The sequence below is a fragment of the Sus scrofa genome, chromosome 7, assembly GCF_000003025.6.
Source record: "Sus scrofa isolate TJ Tabasco breed Duroc chromosome 7, Sscrofa11.1, whole genome shotgun sequence".
Taxonomy (NCBI): Eukaryota; Metazoa; Chordata; class Mammalia; order Artiodactyla; family Suidae; genus Sus; species Sus scrofa.
The window spans coordinates 112,883,865-112,909,495 of NC_010449.5; the positions used below are offsets into that span (position 1 = coordinate 112,883,865).

General features: G+C 54.2%; 1 protein-coding gene across 1 annotated transcript; it reads right to left on the reverse strand.

Annotated features, from left to right (window-relative positions):
- On the reverse strand, positions 1,296 to 20,350 carry GPR68 (G protein-coupled receptor 68). Its single transcript, XM_005666397.3, is given in 3 exon segments — positions 1,296 to 3,477; positions 3,480 to 4,643; positions 20,194 to 20,350. Coding segments are annotated over 2 exon segments (1,116 nt in total). The 5' UTR covers positions 4,546 to 4,643; positions 20,194 to 20,350; the 3' UTR covers positions 1,296 to 3,427.

Sequence of the window (25,631 nt, forward strand, 5' to 3'; positions counted from 1 at the left end):
ATTTGCAGAGAAACTTGGCCATCATTTTGGGGGTTGGGGGAGGACGTACAGGGGATAATTGATAAAGAGGGAATTGGAGATTATGTCCTCTGCAGTACACTCCAACCCTGATATTAAATGTCTAATCTACCAATGTCTTCCTGAGAGTCGTTGAATTAAAGTACATGGACTTGAAATCCCCCATTTCCCCAGAGCCCTGGGCACCATTGTGACCCCAGGATTATTGTCATCAAAGACCATCACTTTGCCTATGATGAATTCCTAGAGGCTGCAGGATCATCAGCTGCAAGAAGCACATTTTTCAGAAAAGCATTGAACCAAGGAGGGCCAGATTCTGGCTCTCTCCCGGCTGTACCAGCCAGAGAAAAGAAGCAGATGGGAATGTGTTCTGTGCTGAAAATCTCTCCCACACTTGTCTGGCCAACCCACAAACCAGTGTGTGTAAACAGGAAGATGAGCCCTCATCTTGCTAAGCAACACTGCTGAATAAGAAAGCAATCTAATGGCTTTTGCCACCTTCAGTCCAAACCAGATGGACCTTTTCTTCTGTTCGTTCTCTCAGGAGGAGAAAGGAGTCTTAATCCTCAAGAATATCCTTACTTAGTCTGTTTGGAGGATGGATCGGTCCTTCCGGAACACTCCAGGAATCTGACCCAGGGAGGGATTAAGTAACTAAAACCAAATCTACGTTTTAACATGATGCAGTTAATCCTTAATCCTTGGTGATAAACATGGAGCCTGCCACTGTTGAGAAGATGCTCCAGCCTAAAAAAACTGATCCCTAAATGTGGGGTCCCTCAACACACCCGAGCAGTGGTGGGGGTGCCCAAGAGGTGGGTGCAGCAGGTCTTCCTGCTTTGGCAATCTTCTCTGGTGAGGAGAGGTCCGTCTGAGCAAGCCCTCCCCCACTGTGGGGAGCAGCTGTTCAGGGGGTGAAAGGGCCCTGTGTCCAAAGACAGGGAATGATATTTTCCAAAGCACAGGGCTGAGCTCTGTCCTCAGAGGGAAGGTGGCCAAGTTCAGTCCCAGAGTGGATTTGCAACCATGTACTGCAGAGTTTAAGGCACTTCATGAATGTCAAGAGGAAGGAGAAGACCTTGCTTTGCTTGACGTCTCCATCCTCCTTGGCTACTGCTGGGTAATCGAGGGCAAATCGTCTCATTGCTATGTTCGAGTTTTCCCTGAGAAAGTCAAAATTGGACCTTCCTGACTCCGTTGGGTATTTCATGGTTCCTCTAGATTCCTCTGGTGTTAGGAGACTCCCCCTTCCCCCTAAGAACTGCAGCACACTCCAATGGCAATGGTTACTTTGCTTTATTTGCAGACTCAAGTTTGCTACACAGATCTGTTGCATGGTCCAACACATGTATACTTGGCATCAGAGAGACGACAATACAAAAATACAACTCTTGATAGTAAATGGAACTGCCCTCAGCTCATCCCAGTTTATCCCAGTGGGAATGCTCATGGTTAAGATCAAAATAGGAGGAAGTTTGGAATGAGGAGGCATGGAGGGCTCAACCAGCGCCATTTCCCCCCATAAGATCCTGGGCTGGGGGTGGGTGGGCTTTTCTTGGCTGTATGGCCATTCCTGCCATTTTCAGGCTTGGTCACTTCTGCCTCCAGGAATGGGAAGCGAACTTCCCCAGGTTGTGAGAGGCCTCCCAGAAGGAGCTGAGAGGGAGCTGCCCAGTCAAAACCAAGGGTAGCCCTGGAACCCCACTTTCTTAGGGCTCGTCCACCCTGCTCTCAGCCTCTGGGGACCCCGCACAGGAAGGTTAAGAAACTCAGGGTGAATCTATGTCTGGAAGAGGGGAGGGGTGAGAAGAAGGCCTTGAAGGAGATGTTCGCCTTGGTCCCCTCTTTAGCAGATTCCAGAAACGTTCTACTGATGCCAGCTTCTATCTTCCACCCCTGGTCCCTTCCCAGGCTGGAGCCCACCTAGCCCCTTGGCTGTGCGAGCTCAAATCCCAGGTCTTCGAGGGAAGTCAGAGCTGGCCCCAGCCACTCGATCAGGAAACCTGAAGCGCTAGCATTTCAGTAGAGGAGGGCAGGTCCTTGGAGCAGCAAGAAGCTCTTCTGGTCCTTGGTAGGTTCCCCAGGCAGAGGCTTAACATGAATAGGCAGGAAGTTACAGGAGAGATGAGCCTCGTGCCCAGCCTTCCAGGACAGAATGGGACACCGTGGTCAGTATCCTGGGTGGCATGCATGTGGCCTGCAGGCCCGCTGTCACGCCCCTGGTGAGTGAGGTGGGACACGTGGCAGAGGGAAAGTGCTGGAGCACAAAGGAGGCAGGGTGAGCCTAGGGCCTCCTCCTCTTTGGGTCACAGGGGCTATTAAAACCACAGTGGTGCTTTAAGCCAGGTCTTGGGCTGAGAATGCCATCTCTCTGTTGTTTGCTTTGTTGTATCTAAGAACTTGGGGAGAACAATCATCTCCGAGACGGCCTGGCATCCACGCTGTGTATGGCGGGGACACTGCCCGCAGTCCCGTGACTCTAGCTTCAGTGTCTTGATGCATAGCTGTCTCAGAGACCCCGGCATTTTAACCATGGACACACACACACACACACACACACACAAAGTCCCAGGCTTCCAGGTCTGGTCCTTCTAGGCAGGTAGAAATAGAAAATAAATGAGGAGGACTGTGTGTAGGGAACTCGGACACCCTGCTTTAGGCCTCTGTCCTGACACTTAACTTAAAAGATCAGAGACATCACCCCCACGGAGCCCCCGGGAGCCCTAAGATTTATTTTCCACCAGCCCTGGAAAATTTATTTTCCACCTTCCCCAGATGGAGGAATCCGCTCAACTCTCCCTGTGAAACTGTGACTTGGCTGGATCTGGGGTCTCTCCTCTGCTAATCGCTTCCCCACTGTCCCCCCACACACACACTCCCAGGGCCCCAAACGCCTCCCCACTGTCCTGCTCCCTATCCAACCTCCTGGCTCCATCCGCCTTCTTTCCCGCCCCTTTGTGGTGTGGGGCTCAAATGCTAAAGATGACAAGTCACCTTCGTGTGTCACCTCCTCAGACAGCACGAGTGCACTGGGACAGGTGTCATCTGTGACCACAGCCCTGGAAGGTCCTGGCAGGTGGTCCCCACCCTCCCCTCCCAGGCCCCTTTCTCCATGTCCTCACACTCTGTGCTCCCCACCCCAGCTTCTCTTTGGACACCTCCTGGAGGTGACCAGGAGGTGACCTGGTCGTCCTCCCACCAGCAGCCCAGCCAACAGCAGACGACACACTCGGCAGCCCCGTCGGACCCGGCAGCCACAGCAGGCTCCCTGGAACCAGAAGGGTCATCTGCGGCCCAGGCCCATCATCCCCTCCTCGCTCGGGCAGCAAGAGGCGCCTGCCGGTGGCCAAGCAGGGGCAGCCGTCGAGCAAGCCCCGGTCTCCACTCGCCCCGCACGTGGGGGACCCGGCTAGTTCAGCGCCCCCGCCGGGGACCCTCCCGCTCCCAGCGGGTGAGGGCCTGGAAGGCCGGGTGGAGCTTCGCCAGCAGCTCGGGGTCCTCGCTCTTTCTAGAGACCTCGGGGGTACCCAGCGGGTAGGCCTCCCTGGCCCGGCCGGTCCTGGCGCAGGCGAGGAAGGCCCGGCAGGCCCCCCGGAGGCGGGCCAGGTCCCTGTGCGTGGTCTCGCTGACGAAGCAATAGAGCACGGGGTCGGCCACGCAGTTGAAGCTGGTGAGGAGGAGGGAGAAGTGGTAGGCGTTGAAGATGCCCTTGGCGAAGTCGCAGCTGGACTCCCAGAGGCTGCGCACGAGCAGCAGCGCGTGGTAGGGCAGGAAGCAGGCCAGGAAGATGACCACGGTGCTGAGCACCAGCCGCTGGATCTGGTCCTTGCGGCTCTTCTGGGTGCCGTGGCTGCGGCGCACGGCCCGCAGGATGCCGCGGTAGGAGGCCAGCAGCAGGCAGATGGGGAAGAGGAAGCCCACCAGGAAGCGGTAGTAGTTGATGCCGCGCTGCCGCGGCTCGAGCGGGTAGTGCTCGAAGCAGACGCGGTGCTGGTCGCCGTCCTCCACCACCTCCTTGTGCATGAGGAAGTAGATGCTGGTCAGCAGCTCCTTGGCCCAGATGACCACGCTGACGCCCACGGCGGCCTTCAGGGTGCGGAACTGGTGGAAGCGGAAGGGGTGGGCCACGGCCAGGTAGCGGTCGATGGAGATGCAGCAGAGGAAGCCCACGCTGATGTAGATGTTCTCGTAGAGGAGGATGCCGCACACCTGGCAGGACAGGTCGCCGTGGGACCAGTGGTCGTGCTGCAGCACGTACTGCAGCCAGAAGGGGAGCGAGCAGATGTAGAAGAGGTCGGCCACCGTCAGGTTGCACAGGTACACGCCCAGCTCGTTCCGGGCCTTGACCTGCAGGTAGCCGAAGTAGAGGGACAGGCAGTTGGCCGGGAAGCCCACCACCAGCACGGTGACGTAGACCACCGGGGCCAGGGTCTGGTGGATGGTGTGGTCGATGGCGCAGTGCAGCGAGGCGTTGTCCGCTGTGATGTTCCCCATCTTTGGGCCTGAAGGGGCCTCCTCACCCCTCATGGGCTCAGGAATGGGCCAGTCTCTCTACTGCCATCTCGTTTCTAGAATGTGGTTCAAGCTGTGTCAAAGGCTAGGCCTTGGTGGTGATGGGTCAGCCCCTGAAAGTCAAAGGCAGAAGGCTTAGGATGATAGGAGCTAACATGTGCCTAGCACCAGCTGGGTGTCAGGCACTGTTCTAAGTGCCTCATTTAGTTTAGAAGATGATCCAGGCAACTCCGACTCAACTAGACTCTCTGCGTGGGTCACACACCAAGCCACCGAAAGGCGATTTTCGTCTCTACATCCCCCTTCCCTGGCTTCCCGTCCCTTAGTGATGGTCCTGGTCCCTCTGGGCAGCACGCAAGGCCTGGAGGTCTTGTGAGCTCGATCCCATCCCGAGCCAGCTCTCCGAGGGAAGGCCAAGGTAAAGATCAAATCCAACCCACACAGCAGTGCGGGTCCCAGCCCCCCCTCTTCTGCAGCATTGAGCACCGTTCATGTTTTTCCAGCTTGCTCAAAGGAATCACCGGGTCGGTCAACACTGAGGCCACAGCCCCTCCTAGGGGCCTCTTCATACAGCACAGAGGAGGCCCAACCTCATCCACATCCTGGTGCTCAGGCAAGAAAAAAGGCCAAGCTTCCAGAAGGGCCCTGCTACCTCTCCTTGGTGGAACTGGGGATACAGCACAGGACCAGGCCCTGACAGACATGAACGCAGGCTAGGGTTAGCTGCTGACAGGCTGGGCAAGTCATCCATCCTACCTTAGCCTCAGTTTCCTCATTTATAAAACAGGGATGAAAACACCTGCCCTATATCCAGAAAAAAACATAATTTGAAAAGATACATGCATGGAGTTCCGTTGTGGCTCAGTGGGTTAAGGATCTGGCATCGTCACTGCTGCAGCTGGGGTCACTGCTGTGGCGCAGGTTCAGTCCCTGGGCCTGGGAACTTCCACATGCCACAGGCATGGCCAAAAGAAAAAAAAAAAAAGAAAAAGAAAAGAAAACACACATGCACCCCAATGGTCACTGCGAGACTATTTACAATATATTACATATAATGTATATAATGGAGTATTACTCAGCCATAAAAAAGAATGAAATAATGTCATTTGTAGCAACCTGGATGGACCCTGAGATTATCATACTAAGTGAAGTAAGTCAGAAAGAAAGACAAATATCATATAACATCATTCATATATAGAATATTTTAAAAAATGATACAAATGAAACAGAAACAGACTCATAAAGTTGGAAAACAAACTTATGGTTACCAAAGGGGAAAGGTGGGGGAGAGGGATGAATTGGTGGTTTGGGATGGGCAGAAGCACACTATTGTTTATGGTCAATGGGGACTCTCCCTGTGAGTCTAGCACAGGGAACTCTGCTCCATATTCTGTGATAACCTACATGGGAAAAGAATCGGAAAAAGAATGGATATGTCTATGTGTACCTAGACCACTTTGTGGTACAGCAGCAATTATCACAACATCAAAAATCAGCTAGACTGCAATAAAACTTTTAACAAAGAAAACAAAAACACGTGCCTTCAGGGTCATTGCCAGGGCCACGTAAAACATGTCAAAATACACGGCACTGTTTTTCCAGAGGCAAAGAGGCAGAATGAAAGATGGTAGCCTTACTCAAATCAGTAAAAAGTTCCTATTGTTGAGAATTTAACAAAGAAAATGCTATTGCTATGCATACAAATACATTTGAACAAGATAGAATAAAAACTTTTGTTGTAGCCTGCTTTATAAATTAATATATCAAAATGAAAGGGCTGAGCGGCTCTATTGATTTAACATTTCTGGCGCAGATGAAAAAATCACACTGTGTCTACATCCACCGTTTTTGTTGTTGTTCATTATCCTCCTCCTCCCAAGGAGCACTTTTTCCTCTTTTTGCTTTTTAGGGCCTCACCCTCAGCATATGGAAGTTTCCAGGCTAAGGATCGAAATGGGGCTGCAGCCGCCAGCCACAACCACAGCCACAGTAACGCGGGATCCGAGCCCTGTCTGCGACCTACACCACAGCTCACGGCCACGCCGGATCCTTAACCCACTGAGTGAGGCCAGGGTTTGAACCCGAATCCTCATGGTTACTAGTCGGGTTCTTAACCCACTGAGCCACGACGGGAACTCCCCAAGGAGGATTTTTAGACAGTTTTTTTTCCTAATCATCCACACCGCCCCCACTCCCTTGGTTGTACTGCTTATCTGTTTCTGGCCTTTTGGAAGATGACAAAGCACTGTAGTATCTTTTCTTTTCTTTTTTTTTTTTTTTTTTTTCACTCTATCCAAGTACCAATTTGCACCTACCCCTACCCCTTTAAGAATGCCTGGTCCGTAGGGTTGCAGATTCTGAATGAATGGGGTCTGAATTAAGTTGTTCTGTGATACTGGCAGATCAACCCTGTCCTTTGCTGTGTCTTTACCACAGTCAAGCCAGGATTCAGGGACCAAGAAGGAAGCCCCTTCCACCACAGGCAATGGCTCATCACCCACCGACCACAGCCCCTCCCTCCACAGCCTCCCTCCTGCTGGCTCCCAACTGGCCCTGTGGCCATCAGAGCCAGGGCTCAGGCTGGAAGCTGGAGCAAGGTACTGGGAAGGAGCTCCGAGACGTTTCAGCCCAGCAGTTCCAGTCCTGGGGTTCGTGGAGGATAAACGTGAGGGGCTCCCCTGAAATCACCTGCTCAACCTTGGAAATATTTGTGTGCATTTTCCTGGAGAAGAATCCTGTGGCTTTCATAAGAGTCTCTAAAATGTCCCACAGCTGTCCCCTCTCACCTGGACTCCCTGTGGTGCTCTCTGCAGCCAAGTGCCCCACCTCCACCCCCACCCCAGCACACCCACTTCCCCTGACTCTTACCCCCAGGGCAGCCACAGCAATCTTTCCAAGATGCAAAGCGGGTCCTCCTCTTCCTTTCTCAAAACCCACTGAGACAGTTTCACAGTGGGTTATCACAGCCACAGTAAAACTCCCCAACTCCCACAAGGCCCAACGCGATCCGGCCCCAACTTCCCCTACCCTGCCCGCCCGCCGCCGACAGGCCACTCAGCCTCCCAGGGCAGCTTTCTGTGCCTCAGTCACCCAGCCTGGCTCCGCCCCTCCCAGAGTGGGGGCCCCTGCCCTTCCCCACCTCCGCCTCCACCCCAGGGCTGGCTCCTTTGCCTCCAGGTCTCAGTTTAAATGTCACTGCTCCTGAGGCCCTCCCGCTGGAGCAGGCCCCTCTCTCATCACCATCACACCTTCCTATTTCATTGCTCTGCAGGGTTCCCATGGGCATCTGAGATTTTCCTGGTTTATTTACTTGTCTGCTCGTGGATGATCCGTCTCCTCCATAAGGATGTAAATTCCAGGAGGGCCTTGCACCTTGAACAGTGCCTGGCGCATCAGGAGGACTTCTGGAATGAGTAAGTAGATGGCACCTCCCCATTTTATAGGTGAGGAAGCTGAGGTTCAAAAGGGGAAGCGACTGGCCTCAAGCCAGCAGGAGGAAGCAAGCATGGGCATTAGAATCCAGGTCGCCTTGCTCCAAAGCCCAGCTCCCTGTCACATCCAGTTCCCACCTGAGACTTGCCCCCCAGTGTCTCAGCCCCAGAAGACTGAGTGCTCCCAGTAGCACTCACCTCCCCATCTTCCCCAGAACACAGGCTTCGATTTCAGAGATGGTGATGGAAGAAGATGCTTTTTCTTCTTGTTGTTTTTAATTGGGGTGTGATACATATAACATGAAATGTACCACGTTAACGACTTTTTAAGTGTACAGTTCAGTGGTATTAAGTATATTCACGCTGTTGCACAACCATCACCACCATCCACCTCCAGATGGTTTTCGGCATCCCCAGCTGAAAATCTGAACCCACTAAACGCTAGCTCCCCATCCTCCTCCCACCAGCCCCCGGCAAGTGCCGGTCTACTTCCTGTCCCTCTGAATTTGACCACTCTAGATGCCTCGTATACGGGGAGGCACACAGCATTCGCCTTTTTGTGGCTGGCTTAGCACAACGTCCTCAAGGTTCATCCACGCTGCAGCATGTATGGGAATCTCCTTCCTCTTTAAAGCTAAATAATATTCCATTATCTGTGTATTCTGCATTTTGTTTTTCCATTCACTCGTCAACGGACATCTGGGCTGTTCCTACCTTTTTGGCTATTGTGAATAATACTGCTATGAACGTGGGGTGCACTTAAACCTCTGTCTGAGTCCCTGCTTTCAGTTCTTGGGGTATATACTCAGAAGTGGAGTGGCTGGATCATATGGCAGTTCTATGTCTAGTTTTTTGAGGAAGCATCCTTCTGTTTTTCACAGTGGCTGCACCATTTTGCATTCCCATCAACAGCACACAAGCGTATTTTTTGGTTTTGGCTTTTCGTGTTTTTGTTTTTATTATATGTTTTGATGGTAGAAGGAAGGGGCGAACAGGCAGCTGAGGCCTGAGAACCCCTGCACAGCCCAGTGAGTCAAAACTCGGCCCCATTCGTCCTCCTCTCGCCGGCTCCCCTGTCCCCGAATCGCAGACTCACACCTGTGGGTCCAAATGGTGCACCTGGCTCACCTGTGCGGAAGTCCCCGAGCAGCCCCCCGGGACAACCTCCCAGGACGTCCGTGTCTCTGAATTTACTTCGGCTTCTCCACGGTCCTTGTAAAATCTTCCCACAGGAAGACAGAAATGCATTCATAAACACTGGCTCCCGGGCACCAAGCAAAGCAGGCAAAGGAAACCAAAGCGAAAACCCATCCTGCCGGGTCTTAGGGATTCCAGAGTCACCTGGCTGAAGCCTGTTGTTTGCTAGTGGTGCGTGTACACATGTGTGGGGCAGGCTGGGGTGACGGTTTGCAGGCTCCCTTTTCCTGGGCCAACAGTAAGCAAATTCTGGCAGCCAAAATCAGAAATACTCAAGTCTCCAGGGCAAAGAGGAAAACACACAGGATGTTTGGCTTGAAGTGCCTCCTGTGATCTCTGTGAAGCAAAAAGAGGTTTGGGGGTTCTAGAGCCAAGTTGCTCAAACTTAGGGGCATCTGAGTCACCTGGAGGATTTGTTACACATACGCCAGAGCTCTGCCTCCAGAGTTCTGACTCTGGGTCTGCAGTGGCGCTCAGAAACTTGCAACCATCCGCCAGGTATGGCTGGTGCTGCTGCGCCCCCAGACCGCACTTTGAGTGGCAAAGCATTCCCAGGCCTGGATGGTCTGGGGTTTCACTCTTGATCAGGTGTCCTGCGTGAGTTCCCAGGTGGGGACACCCAGGTGGCTGGAAGGAGAACTTAAGACCTGGTGGGCAGAACCCGGATGCAGCCCTTGGGAAATCAACAGCCTGACTCAGGCCCTCAGGACAGGTGCCCGCATCTGTCAGGGTGCTTACGCTTTGTATTTGCAACATCGTCCACAGTTTACACAGCATTTCACATCTGCCCTCTTGGCCCCTCTTCCCAGCAGCCCTATTATCTCCCCCATTTTAAGGGTGAGGGAACTGAGGCCCAGAGGGTTGAGGTGGCTTGTCTAACTGTCCAGTACCTCCTGGTTTTATTCCACGAGGATCTGTGGAGCCTCTGCTCCGGGCACCAGGGGACATGGGGACTGAGAGATAGGGAAGAAATAACTCCCATCCTTGGGAGCCTCCTTGCTTGTAAGACAGGAACGCCACACACCCAAACCAAGGCTGTGTGCGTGTTAAGGGCTGGGGGCATCCGCCCCACTCATATTTAAAGTTGGCTTGTTCTTCTCACCCCACACAAGGGCATCTCCTCCCTGGTTTCAACCCCGTCAACGCTCTGATGGCTCCCAGACGTCCTCCCCACCCCCAGGTGGAAGGCTGACAGAGGCAGCTTCCTCCTCTTCCATGGGGCATGCTGGCTGAGGCCCCCCCTGCTTCCATCCACTAGTCTGTGGTTGGAACTGGCATCTCCGCCTGCCCAGTCACTCGTGGAATGGCTGGCCTTCACCTTTATCCCTCGTCTTCATCCACAGCATCCACTCCGTTACTCAGTTCTACCATTTTCACCTCCTAAATACTTCCCACATCCATCTCCTCCTCTTCAGCTCCCTCGCCAGAGCTCCAGGTTGGCTTGGCCAAGACTTCCTCCCCAGCATCAGTGCGCAGACTTGATGGGATTCCCTGTCTCCATCTTAGCAGCCTCGAAGCCATCCTCTAAAATACAGATCTAACCTAATCACTCCTGCTTCAAACCCTGCAATGGCTCTCCAATCATCCACCCATCCATCCACCCATCCACCCATCCACCGACTTATCCATTTGTACAGCACATACTGAGTGTCTGTTAGATGGAAGGCACTGTACTAGATACTGGCCCCTAGAGGAACTCAAGTTGCTTTTAGTTTCATGGGAGGAAGAAGAAAAGAGAAGATTTGCTCCTAGTGGGAGGACAGGACTTTAAGAGAGTACACAGGAGACGACCCGACCCAGCCAGAAAAGCCAGAGAAGCAGGGAGGGTGGCCAGGGCAGAGGGGAGTTTCTGTCCATGGAAATGACACAGGGAACAGGCTAAATGCCAGAGAGGAACCTGTGGGGAACTGAAGGTAGCTTGGCACAACGGGCTAGCTGTGAGGAGGGCATGGCCAGAGAGTTAACCACAAGAAGCTAGAGAAACTGCCAACTCATTCAAAGGGAGGTGGGGACAAACAGGGACAAATGTGAGATGTTCCTCAATGCTTGGTCATCATGAGCGCCCCCAAATTCTTTGTTAGATGAATGGATGTGTGGAGAGGTATGTGGGTGGCTGGCTGGCTGGCTGGGGAGGTGGATGAGTAAGATGAGTAAATAAAAGGCTGAGGGGGTAGATGGGAAGATGGTGAGTGAACAGATGGGGAGATGGCTGGCTGGGTGGGTGGATGGCTGGCTGGGTGGGTGGATGGATGGTTGAGTGGGTGGATGGATGGCTGGGTGGGTGGATGGGGTTTTGAGGTTGGGCGCTAGGACCATGGAAATGTCATTAGTAGAAATAGAAGAGGGAGAGGGAGGAATCGCTGTGACCTCCTCTCCAGCAGCCTGGCATCTGCTTAGGCTACCTAAGCTGGTCGCAGAGGGTCCTGCGTTTTCACCCAGGCCTTATCCCAGCCAGGCCTCTTTCCTGCCATTCCCCAAGGACAGGCACCTCTGCATGGATTCCACATCTTGCCAAGAGCGTCCCTTCTCTGCTTGTTCTCCACAGAAAGCTTACTCCTCAAAAAGCAAAGGCACAGTGAATGCAAAGCATCCTGTAAATGGGAAAACAGAGTCGGGACGGAAGGACCAAGGGTGAGAGCCCTCCGCGTGCCAAGGACATTTCAGCACATCCGTACTCTCCCTCAATACCGCTCTCACTGGCACCCATTTTACAGATGGAAAAACAAGCTGCTCAAGATTCCACAGCTACAATGTGGTAAGGCGGGTTTTGAACTCAGACTGGCCCACGTCCCCCTTTACACCACGCCATCTTTCTCTTCATCACACCTGCTTGGGAGCAACCCCCCCCCACCTCCAGACTTCATCAGGCTCTAGTCCCCCTAGATGCCAGCACAAGGCCCCCAGGCTTGGTCTTGGGCAAGCTCCTTGGCCCTGACGGATGCTCTGCCAGGTCAACCACTTCCTCAATGCCCACGGAGGAAAACCTCCTGTGTGCCCAGGGCTTGGTGCTCCAAGGGGGTGGGGGGGGTGGAGGCGGGCTTTGGGGCAAAGACTCCCAACACAGAACCACTGCAGCCGCCTCGCTTTATCATCCAGCTCAGAAATGGAGAGCCTACCCCGAAGCAATGCAGCACCTGTAAGCAAACCTTCCACAAACGCCCATCAGCACAGAGGACTTGAACTTCCAAGAGCAGTTAAGCCCCCGAAGAAGGGAAGGGCCTCTGACTCAAGCTACGGGCTGCCTGCACATTCCCAGCCAGAAGGCGGAGGTGCCTGCGCCTTCAGCCGGCACATAAACAGTGATCTAATCTGTCGCCTGGCTTTTCAGAGCGGTGGCACACTGACACGCACAGTTACTCTCTGCTCAGGGGAGCCCCCAGCACACAGAGCCGGGAGCTTCCTGCCCGCCCTGCTTCCTTTCCCTTTTGCTGGTCAAACTTGCACACTCTTTAAAAGGGCTGTTTCAGTTTCTGGGGCTCTTTTCAGAAGCTGTTGATGTCTTTCTCTGAGACAGGAGTAGAGAGCAGGCTGCATTTTTTTTTTCCCCTTAGTCCCCAGTTGTCCCCTAGACAGCCTCGCTCCAGCCACAGAGAGGAGACGATCTCAAGTCTAAGCCCCCGAAACGGTTTCAAAGTTCAGTCCCCTCTGGGCTCCCAAAGTCGCAGTGAGTCCATGGCGCTGTCCCTGGGAGCCCATTTCACAGACTCGGAAGCCCGGGGAGGCTAACCTCGCTGCTCACGGCCGCACAGGAAGGCGGTGGATCTGCATCCAGAGCCCCGGCTTCTAGGCACCACCTCACTGCCTTTGAGCTCTCTGGACCCCAGACCACAGCAAGGAATGCACTTGACCTTGTAACCAGCACACAAAGACATCAAATGCAGAGGACACACACACGGAGACACACACCTCCCGGAGCAATACTCACCCTACCACTTGCGAGCTGCTCAGATCATTTCTACTCTCTTTTGATTTTTTAAATGCAGGTGGTGAGCTACCAAACTGCTTTCCTAACCCACTACTGGGTCATGATCCCGGTGTGGAAACAGCTGGACTGCCGCCCGTGTGCTCAGCCTCTGGAGCCCAGGAAGGGGGAGGAGCAGGCAGGAGCGGCAGCCCAAGGGGATCCGGGTCCCCGCTGACTCTGGCCGCCGCCGCTGCAGCTCTGCCCGCAAACCTTAGACAGCCGGCTTCCTCCTGCGCCGGCTCGCGGAGACCTTCGGGTGGGGAGGAGACTGCACGCCCCTGGCGGACCCCCGGGGCGACCCTGCAGCCGGGACCCAAGCTCCCCGCTCTGGCGATTTCGCGCAGACCACGCCTCCCAGCTCGGTCCAGAAAATCCCAGCCGGAGGCTGCCCATTCCTGAGCTGAGGCAGAATCATGGGAACTCAGATCTGCTGTCAGGCTGGGTGGCCGCAAGGAACCCTCGGCAGCCAGAGGATGAGGGCGGTGATGAAGGCAGCAGGACTGCTCCCCACCGCCCCCACCCCCAGGCCCTGGGGCTCCTTTCCACAAACCCAAGATATAACGACCGACCGACTTGGCAGGAGGGCCAGCGTCTGAATTCGGGGCAGGGACCCCAGGGACTTGGGAGGATGCAGGAGGAGCAGGAGTGCTGATTCTACCCTCCCAGCCACCTTTGAGCACCTGCAGGACCCCAGGAGGTACAGGATGCTGAGCCCTGAGCCAGAGGTCCTCACTCGAGCCAGACAGGGTGTCGCTGAGGTAACTAGAATATTCCACGGATACAAGAGCCACAGGACAGCAGGCAAGGGCGGGGGAAGCTGACTCTTTCCACTCTCACCCCCAGGGCTTCACCCTCCAGCTGCTGGCAACCAACATCTGGGCCAGTGGGTCACAACTGCATTAGTAAATACCCAGGGTGCTTATAAAAAATAACACCATTGCCCAGGCCCCACACCCCAGATGAATTAAATCATACTTTCAGGAGGTGAGGTGCTAGGATCAGTGTTTTTAAAAGCTCTCTGGACAATTCCAGAGGGCAGCCAGGAGGAGACTCACTGAGGTGGAGGCGGGGTGGAGCCTGTTGGATAAACCAGCAGAGCGAGGGCATCGGAGGAAGGCTCTGGGTTGTAAGGCGAGCATCCGTGTTTTTAAACAGAGTGGCTCAGAGCGGGCAGCGAAGCACCGGCCTTTGGCCTCATGGGGTCTTCTGGCTCTCAGGACCATTTTCTAAGCCCCTCCAGGGACCTCACTGACTTGTGCCAGGCCTTACACTTCAGCACCTACATCAGAGGAGCGGAGGCAGAGCGCTGCTTGGTTGCAAGTTCCAAGTGGCCAGGTATGAATTCAGATGGCTTCAAGGACGGAGAGGGGGACCAGCAGAGAGCCTCCCAAAATGCCTGGCACTTCAGCCCTCCCTCATGGGGTCAGAGAAGAGCTGGGGCAATGAAGGATCGGGGAGCACAGTCACTGGTGTTTTAGGAGCAGGTGCTGAGTGCCTTCTAGATGTTTCCTGTTTTAACCCCAGCATCAACCCTGTTTTACACACAAGACATCTGAGACTCCGAGCGTGCCAGCAACTTCCCTGCTCAGGATCATAGAGCTGGGAAACTGCAGGGCTGTTTGACTCAAAGGACAGGGCTCTTGACTGGTTTCCTGTCGCTGCTGGAACAAATGACCACACACTTAGCCGCTGGAACACAATAATCATTTCTTACCTTTCAGTTTGGTGGGTCTTGCTGGGCTAAAATCAAAGTTAGCAGCAGCCTGCATTCCTTCTGGAGAGTCTAGGGGGAACCCCATTCCTTGCCTTTTGCAGCTTCTAGAGGCTTCTAGCACTTCTTGGCTGGCGGCTCCCTTCCATCTTTAAAGCCAGCAATGGCAGATGGAGCCCACCTCGCGTTGTACCACTCTGACCTCTGGCCGCATCTTCACTTCTCCTTCTCTGACTCGGACCCCCACCCCCCACCCCCACCCTCTTTTCCACTTTTAAGGACCCTATGATCACACTGGGCCCACTCAGATAATCCAGGGAAAGATCCCTATTTGAGGGTCAGCTGATTTACCCCCTTAATTCCACCTGCTACCTTAATGTCCCTTTGCTACGTAAGGTAACATATCGACAGGCTCCAGGGACTAGAGACTGGCCATCCTTTGGGGCCAATATCCTGCCTCCCCCAACCAGCATGTTGTACTTATTGAGAATCCTGCAGAGCAGCATTTCTCAAATGTCAGCGTGCACATCAATCTCCCAGGACTCTTTTTTTTTCTTCTTTTTTAGGGCCACACCTGCAGCATATGGAGGTTCCCAGGCTAGGGGTCGACTCCGAGTTGCAGCTGCTGGCCTAGGCCACAGCCTCGGCAACACAGGATCTGAGCTGCATCTTTGACCTACGCCGCAGGTTGTGGCAACACCAGATCCTTAACCTACAGATCGAGGCCAAGAATCAAATCCACATCCTCCTGGAGACTAGTCAGGTTCTTAACCTGCTGAGCCACAATGGGAACTCCTCCTAGGACTCTTGTTTAAGATGGAGGTTCTGGTTCTGTAGGTCTGGGGTGGGGCCTGAGCTTCTGCCCCTCTAACCAGCTCCAAGGTCCCTGAGCCCAGGCCCACGCTCTCTCTTTTGCAGCCTCACAGTGATCAGACAATGCTGCCAGAGGGTCTGGCTCTTATGAAATGCTTGATAACTGAAAGACAGAGAGAGAGGGACAGCCGGGGTGGGGGTGCCAGCTGCTTGAAGGGGTAGAGAAGGAAGGAAAGAAGGAAATAAATAAATAAATAAATAGGAGTTCCCCTCGCGGCTCAGTGGTAACGAACCTGACTAGCGTCCGTGAGGACACGGGTTCAATCCCTGGCCCTGCTCAGTGGGTTCAGGATCTGGCATTGCCTTGAGTTGTGATGTAGGTCACAGATGTGGCTTGGATCCTGCGTTGCTGTGGCTGTGGTGTAGGCCGGCAGCTGCGGCTCTGATTGGTCCAAGCCTGGGAACCTCCATAGGCACAGGTGTGGCCCTAAAAAGAAAAAAGAAAAAGGAAAACCCACCTTCTCAAGCTCAGTCCAAACCCACTGAATCGAAATAAATAAGTAAAAACCTGGACTCCCATCCTGGACAAAGTCTAATAAGGAAAGAGGAGGGAGCACATTGAAACCAAAGCCTTCAGGGCCAATCAGAAGCACCATGAGCGATGTGCTGTGAGGGCGAGGCGTGCTACCCTCTGGCTGGGGGCGGCCTTTGAGGGGGGCGCCCTGAGAGTGGGGGATGGGCAGTGTGGGCCCCTCTGTCCTTTGCTCTGAGGGCCCACATGTGGCTTTACCCACTTCCCCGCCTCTGTTTCTTCGTCTAAAACATCCCTCGTCCTCTCCACACCCTTCTCCCCAGTCTTCAAGGCAGTGTTTCTCAGGTGAGCCGCAGGACACCTGCACCAGGACCCACTGCTCCGTGCAGGTTCCCAGCCCTGCCCTGGACTCACTGAATCAGCGTCACTGAGGGATGGGGCCAAGAGGCTGTACTTGGAGCAGTTCCTTGGGGTTTTTCTGGCTCACACCAGTCTGAGAACCACTGCTAGGGCGGCTCAATTGCCACTTCCTCCACACAGCCCTCCCCGACACCCGTGATGAGCACATCTCCCTGCCCATCCCCCCGCAGCGTTGACCCAAGCCCTGGGCTCTTCTCATCCTTCCCTGGCCGACCTGAGACCTCTGAGGGGTGAGGCCTGCGTGTTTGATCACTGCGGCTGCCAGGGAGCTGGGACCAGGGCTGCTCAGGCAGACAGAAGGTGGCCCTTGGCTTCCAAATGACACATGGGTACCAGCTAAGGGCACGTGGGTAGACACTTGCACGCTTTGAGCAGCTGCTATGTGCCAGCCCCGGTGCCTCCCAGGATGTGCCCTGATGATGCCTCAGAGCCCCCCTGCAAGGAGATCATCACCCCAGCTTCACCACCTAAGAGACCGAGGGTCACACGGCTGGCAAGTGGCAGAGCTGGGATTCAAGTCAAGGTCTTAATTAATTGTATTTTAATAATTGCCTATGCCGTCACGGGAATTCGTAGGATGACTTTTGCTAATGGCATCTCCCTCTTCCGCCCGTAAGCTCCTTGAGGAAGGAGAAGGTGCGGTTTCGTTCGCAAAATGCACAACAAAAATGTGTTGCCTGTTTGAATGAATAAAGGAGCCATTTCTTTCTGCAGCCCACCTGGAAGGCCAGTGTGGCTGAAATTGAAGCTAGGTGCTAACAAGCCGAGCGGGGCAGTCAGGATGTGGGAGGAGGCAACAGGAAGAGGGCTGGTTTGACTCAGAGTAGGTGGCCATGTGCGAAAATGCATTACAATAGAAGCCTGCAAAACAGACTTTGGTTTCTTCTTGGAGAATCTGTGGTCTGTCTGAGAAGGTCTGAGCCATCTGGGGCATCCTTCCTGCTCTGAGGCCGGGGCCCAAACCACAGGCCCCACGGTTGCCATGGCAACACTCCAGGCCTGCCACCCGCACCGGCTGCTTGCCTCCAGCCCGGCGCGCTCCAACCCGTCAATTAATAACCTAATAAAGTCTGACAACAATCACTGCAAACACCCAGGCAGCAACCCTCTTGAGAAACAGAATTCTCCAGGGGTTAAGAGCTGCAGAGATCCTCCTTACACTCAGCCTGGGCCACCTGCTAAAACCTAGTATTCGGAATTCAAATTACTCCCTCTCTTTTCTCTCTCTCTCTCTCTGTGGCTTCTCCCTCTTGGTTTAAAGCCACAGCATTAGCAGAGCTGATAACTGAAGCCTCAGAGGTTGCAGGGAAACAGACACTAGAGAAGCCACCATGCAACACACCTGCCCTCCCCTCCCCACCCCACCCCCACCTTCCCCCTGCCCCTGGCCCCCAGCCCTGAATCAGGCCCAGAGAAACTGATCCTGATCAAACAGGCTCTGGGGTAAGGCCCTAGTCATGGATATTTGCATCTTTGCTGGTCTTCGCCAAGAGAAACCCTATGTCCTCTGCAAAGATTAATTCATCTGTCATCATGGCACCCAGAAAAGGAAAAAAAAAAAAAAAAAAAAAGGCAGAAGGAAAGTTGTGGTAGATTCAAGATGGTTGGAAATTGCTGGATACTCTTCTCATGGAGCAGTGGGGTGTAAGTCCCTCTCCTTGAGTCTAGGCAGGCCCTGTGACTACTTGACCCATAGAATAAAGTGGGAGCCACACTGTACCACCTTCTGAATCCAGGTCTAAAGAGCCTGGCAGCCCCACTTCCTATCTCTCGGGATAGTTGCTCTTGAAACCTGGGTGCCATGTTATGAGGAAGCCCAAGTAGCCTCTTAGAGAGGCCCACATTGCGAGGTACCAAGAGCCTAAGTGACAACAATCCCAGCTGACAGCCAGGACCCACGGTCTCACCACACAAGGGTGTGATCTTGGAAGAAGACCCTCCTGGCCCAGCTGGGCCATCTCAGCTGATGCTTCAAGGAGTAGCGACAAGCTAGCCCATCAAGCAAGACCAAATAGCAGATTCCTGAGCAAAACAGGTGAGTGCTGTTATTCTAAGCTGCCATCTTTTGAAGTGGTTTGTGATGTAACAAAGGATACCTGGAATGTAAGTTTCGTTGTTGTTTTTTTTCCTCCAAAATCATCTAAGGGCTTATCACACTATGCAAGGTGGATAGGACACATCTCCATTTTCCCCATGAGCTACTAAGGCTCAGAGAAGTAAGGTGTCTTGTTTGAGACCAGGCAGCTAGGAAGGATGAAACCCTGTGTTCCACTCTGTCTGCTGTTAGATGAGTCTTCTCTCCCAACAGTGTGTGCTGTACCCAGAAGGATGCAACATAATAGTAATAACAAGAATAGTCAGAGCTAACATTTAGGGACACTGCGAGGCTTTCCAGGCAAGATCCTTACTTGCACCATCTCAGGCTCTAGGAAGTAAGCCCTATTATCATGCCCATTTCACAGACAGCGATACTGAGGGTAAGTCAGGACTTCCCCGGTGGCTTAGCAGATTAAGGACCAGATATTCCCACCGCTGTGGTTGGGGTCGCTGCTCTCGCGTGGGTCTGGGCTCTCGAGCACAGGTTTTCTAGTGTGTACAGTCTAAAGCATCCACCTTGCTCCAGCTCTGCGTCCTCTGTCAGGCTCAGGAATGCTTTCTCTTCCTTCCATCTTTTGGAAGCTTACATGAGTCGTGGGGGCCGGGGGGATGAAGCCAAACTGAACCATATCATCTCTGCTTTGTAAGAGCTGCAAACCACTACCACATCGCCTTTATCCTCACAACCCTCTGTGCAGTGGCGCGGCTAGTATTACTCTCCATATTACAGAGGCCTAGCCACAGCCAGTGACCTGCCCAAAGCCACCCAGAGTCTGGCTCCAAACCAGGGCTTTCTCCTCCGCCCACCGCTAAATCCCAAAGAGCCTTTTCGGCGCCTTGGGCCGCCGCCTCGCGGTTCTCCAGCTCCAGGACTACCTGGGTCCCGCTCGATTGCGGGGAGGGGGCCCTGCCAACCGGCCACCCACCTGCCGCTCCTTCGGCCAATCACGGGCAAGGATTCCCCTCCCTGGGCGGCGGGGCTTGTTCTGGCCTCAGTAATCCCGCCCTGTGCAGAGGAGGCACCGCGCGGACTGAAGGAGAGGAGAACCTGGCCCACTCTGCATCTTTGGCTCACCTGTGCCCTTGAGCTCTAGGAGGCGAAGGGTTACCCGACTTTTGGCGGGGCGGGGGCAGGAGGTGGGGAGGAAGAAATGACCGGGTGGCCTCCGAGCCAGCCGGACGGGTGGCTGCTAAACCCGGCGGCAACCGCAGGCGGAGCCCTCCCTCCCGGCGGGCTCGCCGCCGCCGCGCCTGCCTGCCGCCGTCACGCACCCGCGGGGCCGCTCCAGGCGCCAGCCCTTGGCCTCCCCGCCCCGCACGGCGCCGCTCGCACGTGGGGCCCGGTGCCCGCACCCCGGCCGCTGGCAGGCACCGAGCTGGATGCCGGAGACCAGGACCAGCCGCCGCCGCCCGCACGCGGTTTCCTGGGCTCGGCGCGCGGGGACGCCGCCACGGTGGCGAGAGGAGGACGACTGGCTCCGCGGATGGGGACACGTACCTGCGTGGCGAGAGGCCAGAGCCCCGGCCGCAGTCACTCCGCGCGTCGCCTGCGTTCTCTCCTACGGCCGGCGCGCGGCGAGTGGGGTGGACACTGCGTCCACTGGCTGCCGGTGGGGGTGGCCTGGGGATGCTGGCGGGTCCATTTCCCGGCCAGACCCTCCTCCTCCTCGTAACACGGAACCACAGTGTGCCCCCGAGTCTCCCGTCCCTCCTCCCGCCCCCGATGGGCACACCCAGCCCTGCTGGGCAGCGCCCTGCCTTTCACTGTGACCACAGGCCACGGGCCAGGAGCCAGCGGGGAAGAGCCGCGGTGGGTTGGGGTTGGCGGTCGCGCAGCCCCGTCCTGGAGGCACAGCATTCCCCTCCCCCCACCGTCCTCCCCAGGACAGGCTCTGGAGCTGTCACTGTGGGCTCAGCCTGGGCCTGGCTGCAGAAGGACAAGGGTCCTTCTCCAGGCACATCCCTCCTTAGGCAAGGAGAGTTCATGAAGCAAAGCCACCTTTCTGCCCTGTTCACCTCTGTGTCCCCAGAGCCAGCACATCAGTAGCCACTCAGTAGATGAAGTGTCCCCTGGCTGTTAGGGCCTCTCTCCACTTCGCAGCACAGGAGGGAGGGGTGGGCGGGTGGGCAGCTGGGGTGGGTCTGCTCTTGGATTTGCTGGCTCCTGGCCCCCTGCTCTGGTGCCTCCCAGAGCCTGAGTGTGCCTGCAGCAGGGGTGGCCAGGACAGCACAGAGGACCTCCTCCTGGTTTGGTGGTGAATGCAAGGCTTTAGGGCCCTCTGCCCCACAAGGTCCCAGACAAAAACATTAACAATAGTCACAGCTCTGGGTTTTGGGGTACTCACTGTGTGCCAAGCACTGCTCTAAGCACGTAAATGCATGAACTCATTTGATCCTCACTGTTCTGCGAGATAGATACTATTATTATTCACATTTTACACATTGGGGCACGAAGCACAGAGAGGTCAAGTAACTTGCCCAAGGTCACACAGGTAGTAAGCAGAAGCAATGAGATTCAAACCTGGGCGGGTGAGTCCAGAGCCCTCATCACCACCTGCATCCTATCCCAAGCCACTCTCTGCTGTACTTTCAGCACCTTCTCTTTCACATCTGCACACTTTAGCTCCTGTGCCCCTCTCCATTCAAGACCTCCTGCCCCATCTCCTGAACCCTTGCCCCAGTTGTAAGCCCTGCAAGTCACCTCCCCTCTCAAGCCTTCTTGGCTGTCCCAGACAATTTGTGCGCAGCCTCCTCCCTGCTCCCTTCCCTGCATTCTTTGCATTGCCCACTGGGGTCACTGGCCCACAGCTATCTCTCTGCAGGACTCTCATTCCTGGGCCAGTGCCTGGCTCACCCCTGTTTGTGAAGAGAGTATCTGCGACTGGTGGCTGCAGGAGTCTGCAGAAGCTCCTTGGTTGTTTGGCAGGACAGATGTTGGAAGGTTAAGGCTGGAGGACGGCTGGAGGGCAGGCAGGGGAGGCAAAGAGACACATTGATGGCTCACCTTCTGCTAACTCCTCTGGGCAGCTCAAAGCTTCACACTTCGTGACCTGGCTGCTAGGTGAGTCTCTCAAAGGAAATGGACAGTGGGCAGGAGGGCAGAAGACACCCGGGCGGGGGGGAGGGCAGAGGAAGCAGGAGGAGGCAACGACTTTTGCTTTACCTGTTGGGCAAATGCCCAGCAACCTCCCCACTCTTCTCAGAGGTTGATGATCCAGCCTCTACTGCTGGTCCTCATTTTGAAATTCCTCCTTCTTGCAAAATCTTCACAAATAATGGACTTTTCTGGATTAATTACTCATGCCATAAAAATGCACTGATACTTTTTTTTTTTTTTTTTTTTAATTGCCATACTGAAAGTAGTAGTTAAGAGTTTGGCTTGGAAAGCCAGATGCCTGAGTTTGAATCCCAGCTCTGCTACCTGCTAGTAGGGACTAATCCCTCAACCTCTCTGTGCCGGGTTCCTTGGGTGTGATGGGGGACACAGCTTCCGAAAGGGGTTGAGACGATTGCCTGTGTTAAATCGAGTAAAGCCCTTAGCTCAACATGTTGGGATTCGGTAGATGTTAGCTGTTATTATTGTCTGCTCTAAATACCCTCTTATATACGGCTTTTATCTCTTGAGCGTTTACTGTTCTCTCCCTTTCACAGATCAGGAAACTGAGGTTCAGTGAATTGCTGAAGGCTACTCAGCTCTGAGTGTCTGAGCCAGTACTTGAATGGCATTCCGGGAAAGGAATGGGCTGTTTTTCAAAGCGCATCATCAGTTGCTGGACCCAGGATTCTGACTCTCAGAGGGGTACAGCGCATGCTGTGTAGAAAGCTGATTACAAAGTGAGTCCTGCCACATGGGACAGTGTGGGGCGGGGTGGGGGGGCATGCATACTGTAACCCAGCAGGCGGTGGCCTCTGGAGTGGGGGCAGTGGGGCAGTACTTGGTGGGCCTGTCTCCATGTCTTTTGTTTTCTAGCCCACAGTCTCTGCATACAGATATCCAAACATATCTAGAACTTTTCATGGTCTAAACAGTCTTCAATGAAAACAGACTCCATTTTGATTCACACTTCAATTTTCAGAAACAGAACAGCATGGCATCTATACCAGTCACTAGAAAATGGAGCATTGGCCTGGAATACAAGGTTGGCATCTCTGGCCATGCTCCCCCTAAGAAAATGATAGATTCCGAGAAGCAAAGACACTCATTGCGCTGCCTACAAAGTTGCCTTTTGACTAGACTTTGCTGTGTTTCTTGGTGTCAAGATGTCCAGTCCTTGGCAGGGGCAGCAGAATGGGTTGTTCTGTAAACAAAAAACCTGGCATGGGCCAGATAAATGGCAAACAGCTCATTTAGTTAAAATGAGCCATGCATTGTTTTCCAGAACCTTCCGGGACCTAGAGAATGGTAAATTATGGCCCATGCTCAAGGAATGCTGGTTGGAGATGCTGTGCTAATAACTGTCTTTCTTGCCCACAGAAATCCTCTCCCGCGTTGGGCTGGGCTCCAGAGACGTGGTCAGAATTTCTTCATACCCGGCGCAAGGCATGATCGTGCCGATTTCTCTTTTCCGGTCTCTCCATGCATTTTTGGTCTTGGCATTTGCATTTTCCTGATGTTAAGCCCAAGGAGGCACACAGCAGGGGCTCAGAAATGGCAGCTGATGGAGGGATGGACGCGCTGGAGGCACAGGTCAGAAATATGCTGAGGACTTTTTATTGGGCCATCCGAATCCACTCTTCACCCTTCCCCATCCTAGTCTACTGATCGTTATCGCGGGGTTCCCTTGATCTCTCGCTCCTGTTGGGATCAGAGGAAGGCCAGGGTCTGGGGTCAGGGGCGTCCTGATCCCCCTGTCAAGGTCGCTGCAGGCTGGGCACCTCCCTTTATTGCAGTCGTCAGCTCTTCCGCACTGCTCTCCCCACTTCCTCTTCCAAGTCCAGGTCAGTCACGGCGCCCTGGAGAGGCTAGTCCCGGGGCGCTGCATCTCCTGCATTGGTTCCCTTGATGCTACTACCCACGCCCTTAAAAACCATCCCTGTGTTGGCCTATCTTCACCCACCCTGCTTGGTGGCCTCCGTTTCCCGCCAGGACCCTGACTGATGCGGATAAGGGGATGTTGCCAAATGTGACATCACTGCAAACTCACACTAATGGAAGGATGTATGCAAACTTTAGAATATGAACAGATAACCCACCTTTAAAATACTCTTTTTTCAGCTCATTCTTCCAGTTAGCACAGCTGGCCAGCTTGAGAGGAAATCTCTCCTTACCCCCCAAATGATGAAATCAGCCCCTACTTCATCCCTTGGCTCCAGCGCCAGCTGTCTCGGCCCCGGACCTCCTCTTGCGGGTCCCCCCCTGCCCTGCACTTCCTAACGCTGTGAGCTTCTTAGCCATTCATTCGGGTGGAGACCTTCCCTCTAGAGACGTACTGGCCACGGCTGAGTCAAGCAGCTCCCAGGACAGTTTCAGGCAACAGGGAGCTGGTTTTTCCGAGAATTAGCTTTTTTGGCATCAACCACACTCTAGCAGGCTCGGGCCTGAGTTGATTAATCAGAACGGCCAACCTGATTAATGCCACACGTTGTTTCCACTCCCACTCAGATAATCTGTGGGCTGTGTGACTAACGTGGATACTCAAAGGCAGGATGCTCTGAGCTCCAGTCTAGGTGAGCACACACATCTGGAGAGCGGGAACCCGTGTCCCATCCCTGGCTGGGCTGAGGACTCCTGGAGGAGGCCTTCAGGCTGGGCTGGCTCAGGCATCTGAATGTCTGGGTTTAAATCCCAAATCGGTTGCATTCTGGTTGTTAGAGCCCTGGCAAGTTATGCAGCCTTCCAGAGGCTCAGTTTCTTCTTTAAAATGAAGATCAGTGTAAGAATGACATACAAAGGTGCTCTCAAGAAATCTGTTGACATAGAAAGCAGGAGTCCAGGCTAGCAGATGCAAAGAGAGCAGATTATGCTGGGAAGACACAAACAAGGGCATAGCTGATGGACGTGGGCTGGGCCACAGACTGGTGTTGACCAGCCTCCTCCTTGGTTCTCTTGCTTATGGAGAATGGATCGAATCCTGGCTCTTCACATTGGCTGTGTGACCTCAGAAAGTCACATGAAGTCTCTGTGCTACCTTTTCCTGATCTGTGAAACGGGTATGGTAACAGTATCCGCACTGGGTTGTTGGATTAAATGAGTTAATAAGAATAAATCTCTTACAACTACAGCTGCCTTTAGCGGGTGCTCAGTAAGTGTTAGGTCACCTTCTTCATCCAGGGCCTATGGATGGCTCGTGTGCGTGCCTCTGGCTCAGGTTCCCCAAACTCTTCCAGATTTACCTCCCCAGAGCCCCTAAAGGGAACCCCGGAAGCACCCTTCAGCCTCTCTGGGGAAGCTTAGGTGCCTCTGATGGGGTGTGGGTGGTAGGATGGTGAGAAAGGGCTGAAACGGGAAGGACTGACAAGGAATTTATAGCCTCTGGGGGTTTCCTTGCCCAGAGAATCTGGGTGAAAATTCTCCCCCTGAGTTGGAGAATCAGACCTTGCCTGGCCTGATCCAAGGCTGGCAGCTGGCATCTTGGGGGTGATCATGGTGTCAGAGAAGCAGTGTGGCCTCAGAATTAGGAGATGCTCCATGGAGCCAGGCGGCCTGGGTTCAAATCCCAGCTCTGCCCCTTGCCAATTTATTTAAACTGCCAAGGTTTCACCAATAAAATGAGGCTGATTACAACGGCACAACCTTACGGAAGGTTGTGTAATGTGCCCGGAACAGTTCCTGGTTGAGAATAAGTGCTTTCGGTAACGTCAGCTAATGTGAATATACCACCAGCCACAGTGCCCTCTGATGACCAGGGGAGGCTATTGTGGTAGCCAGAATAATGGCCCCTTTCAAGGATGTCCATGGCCTCATCCTTGGAATCTTAAATATGTTGCCTTACTTGG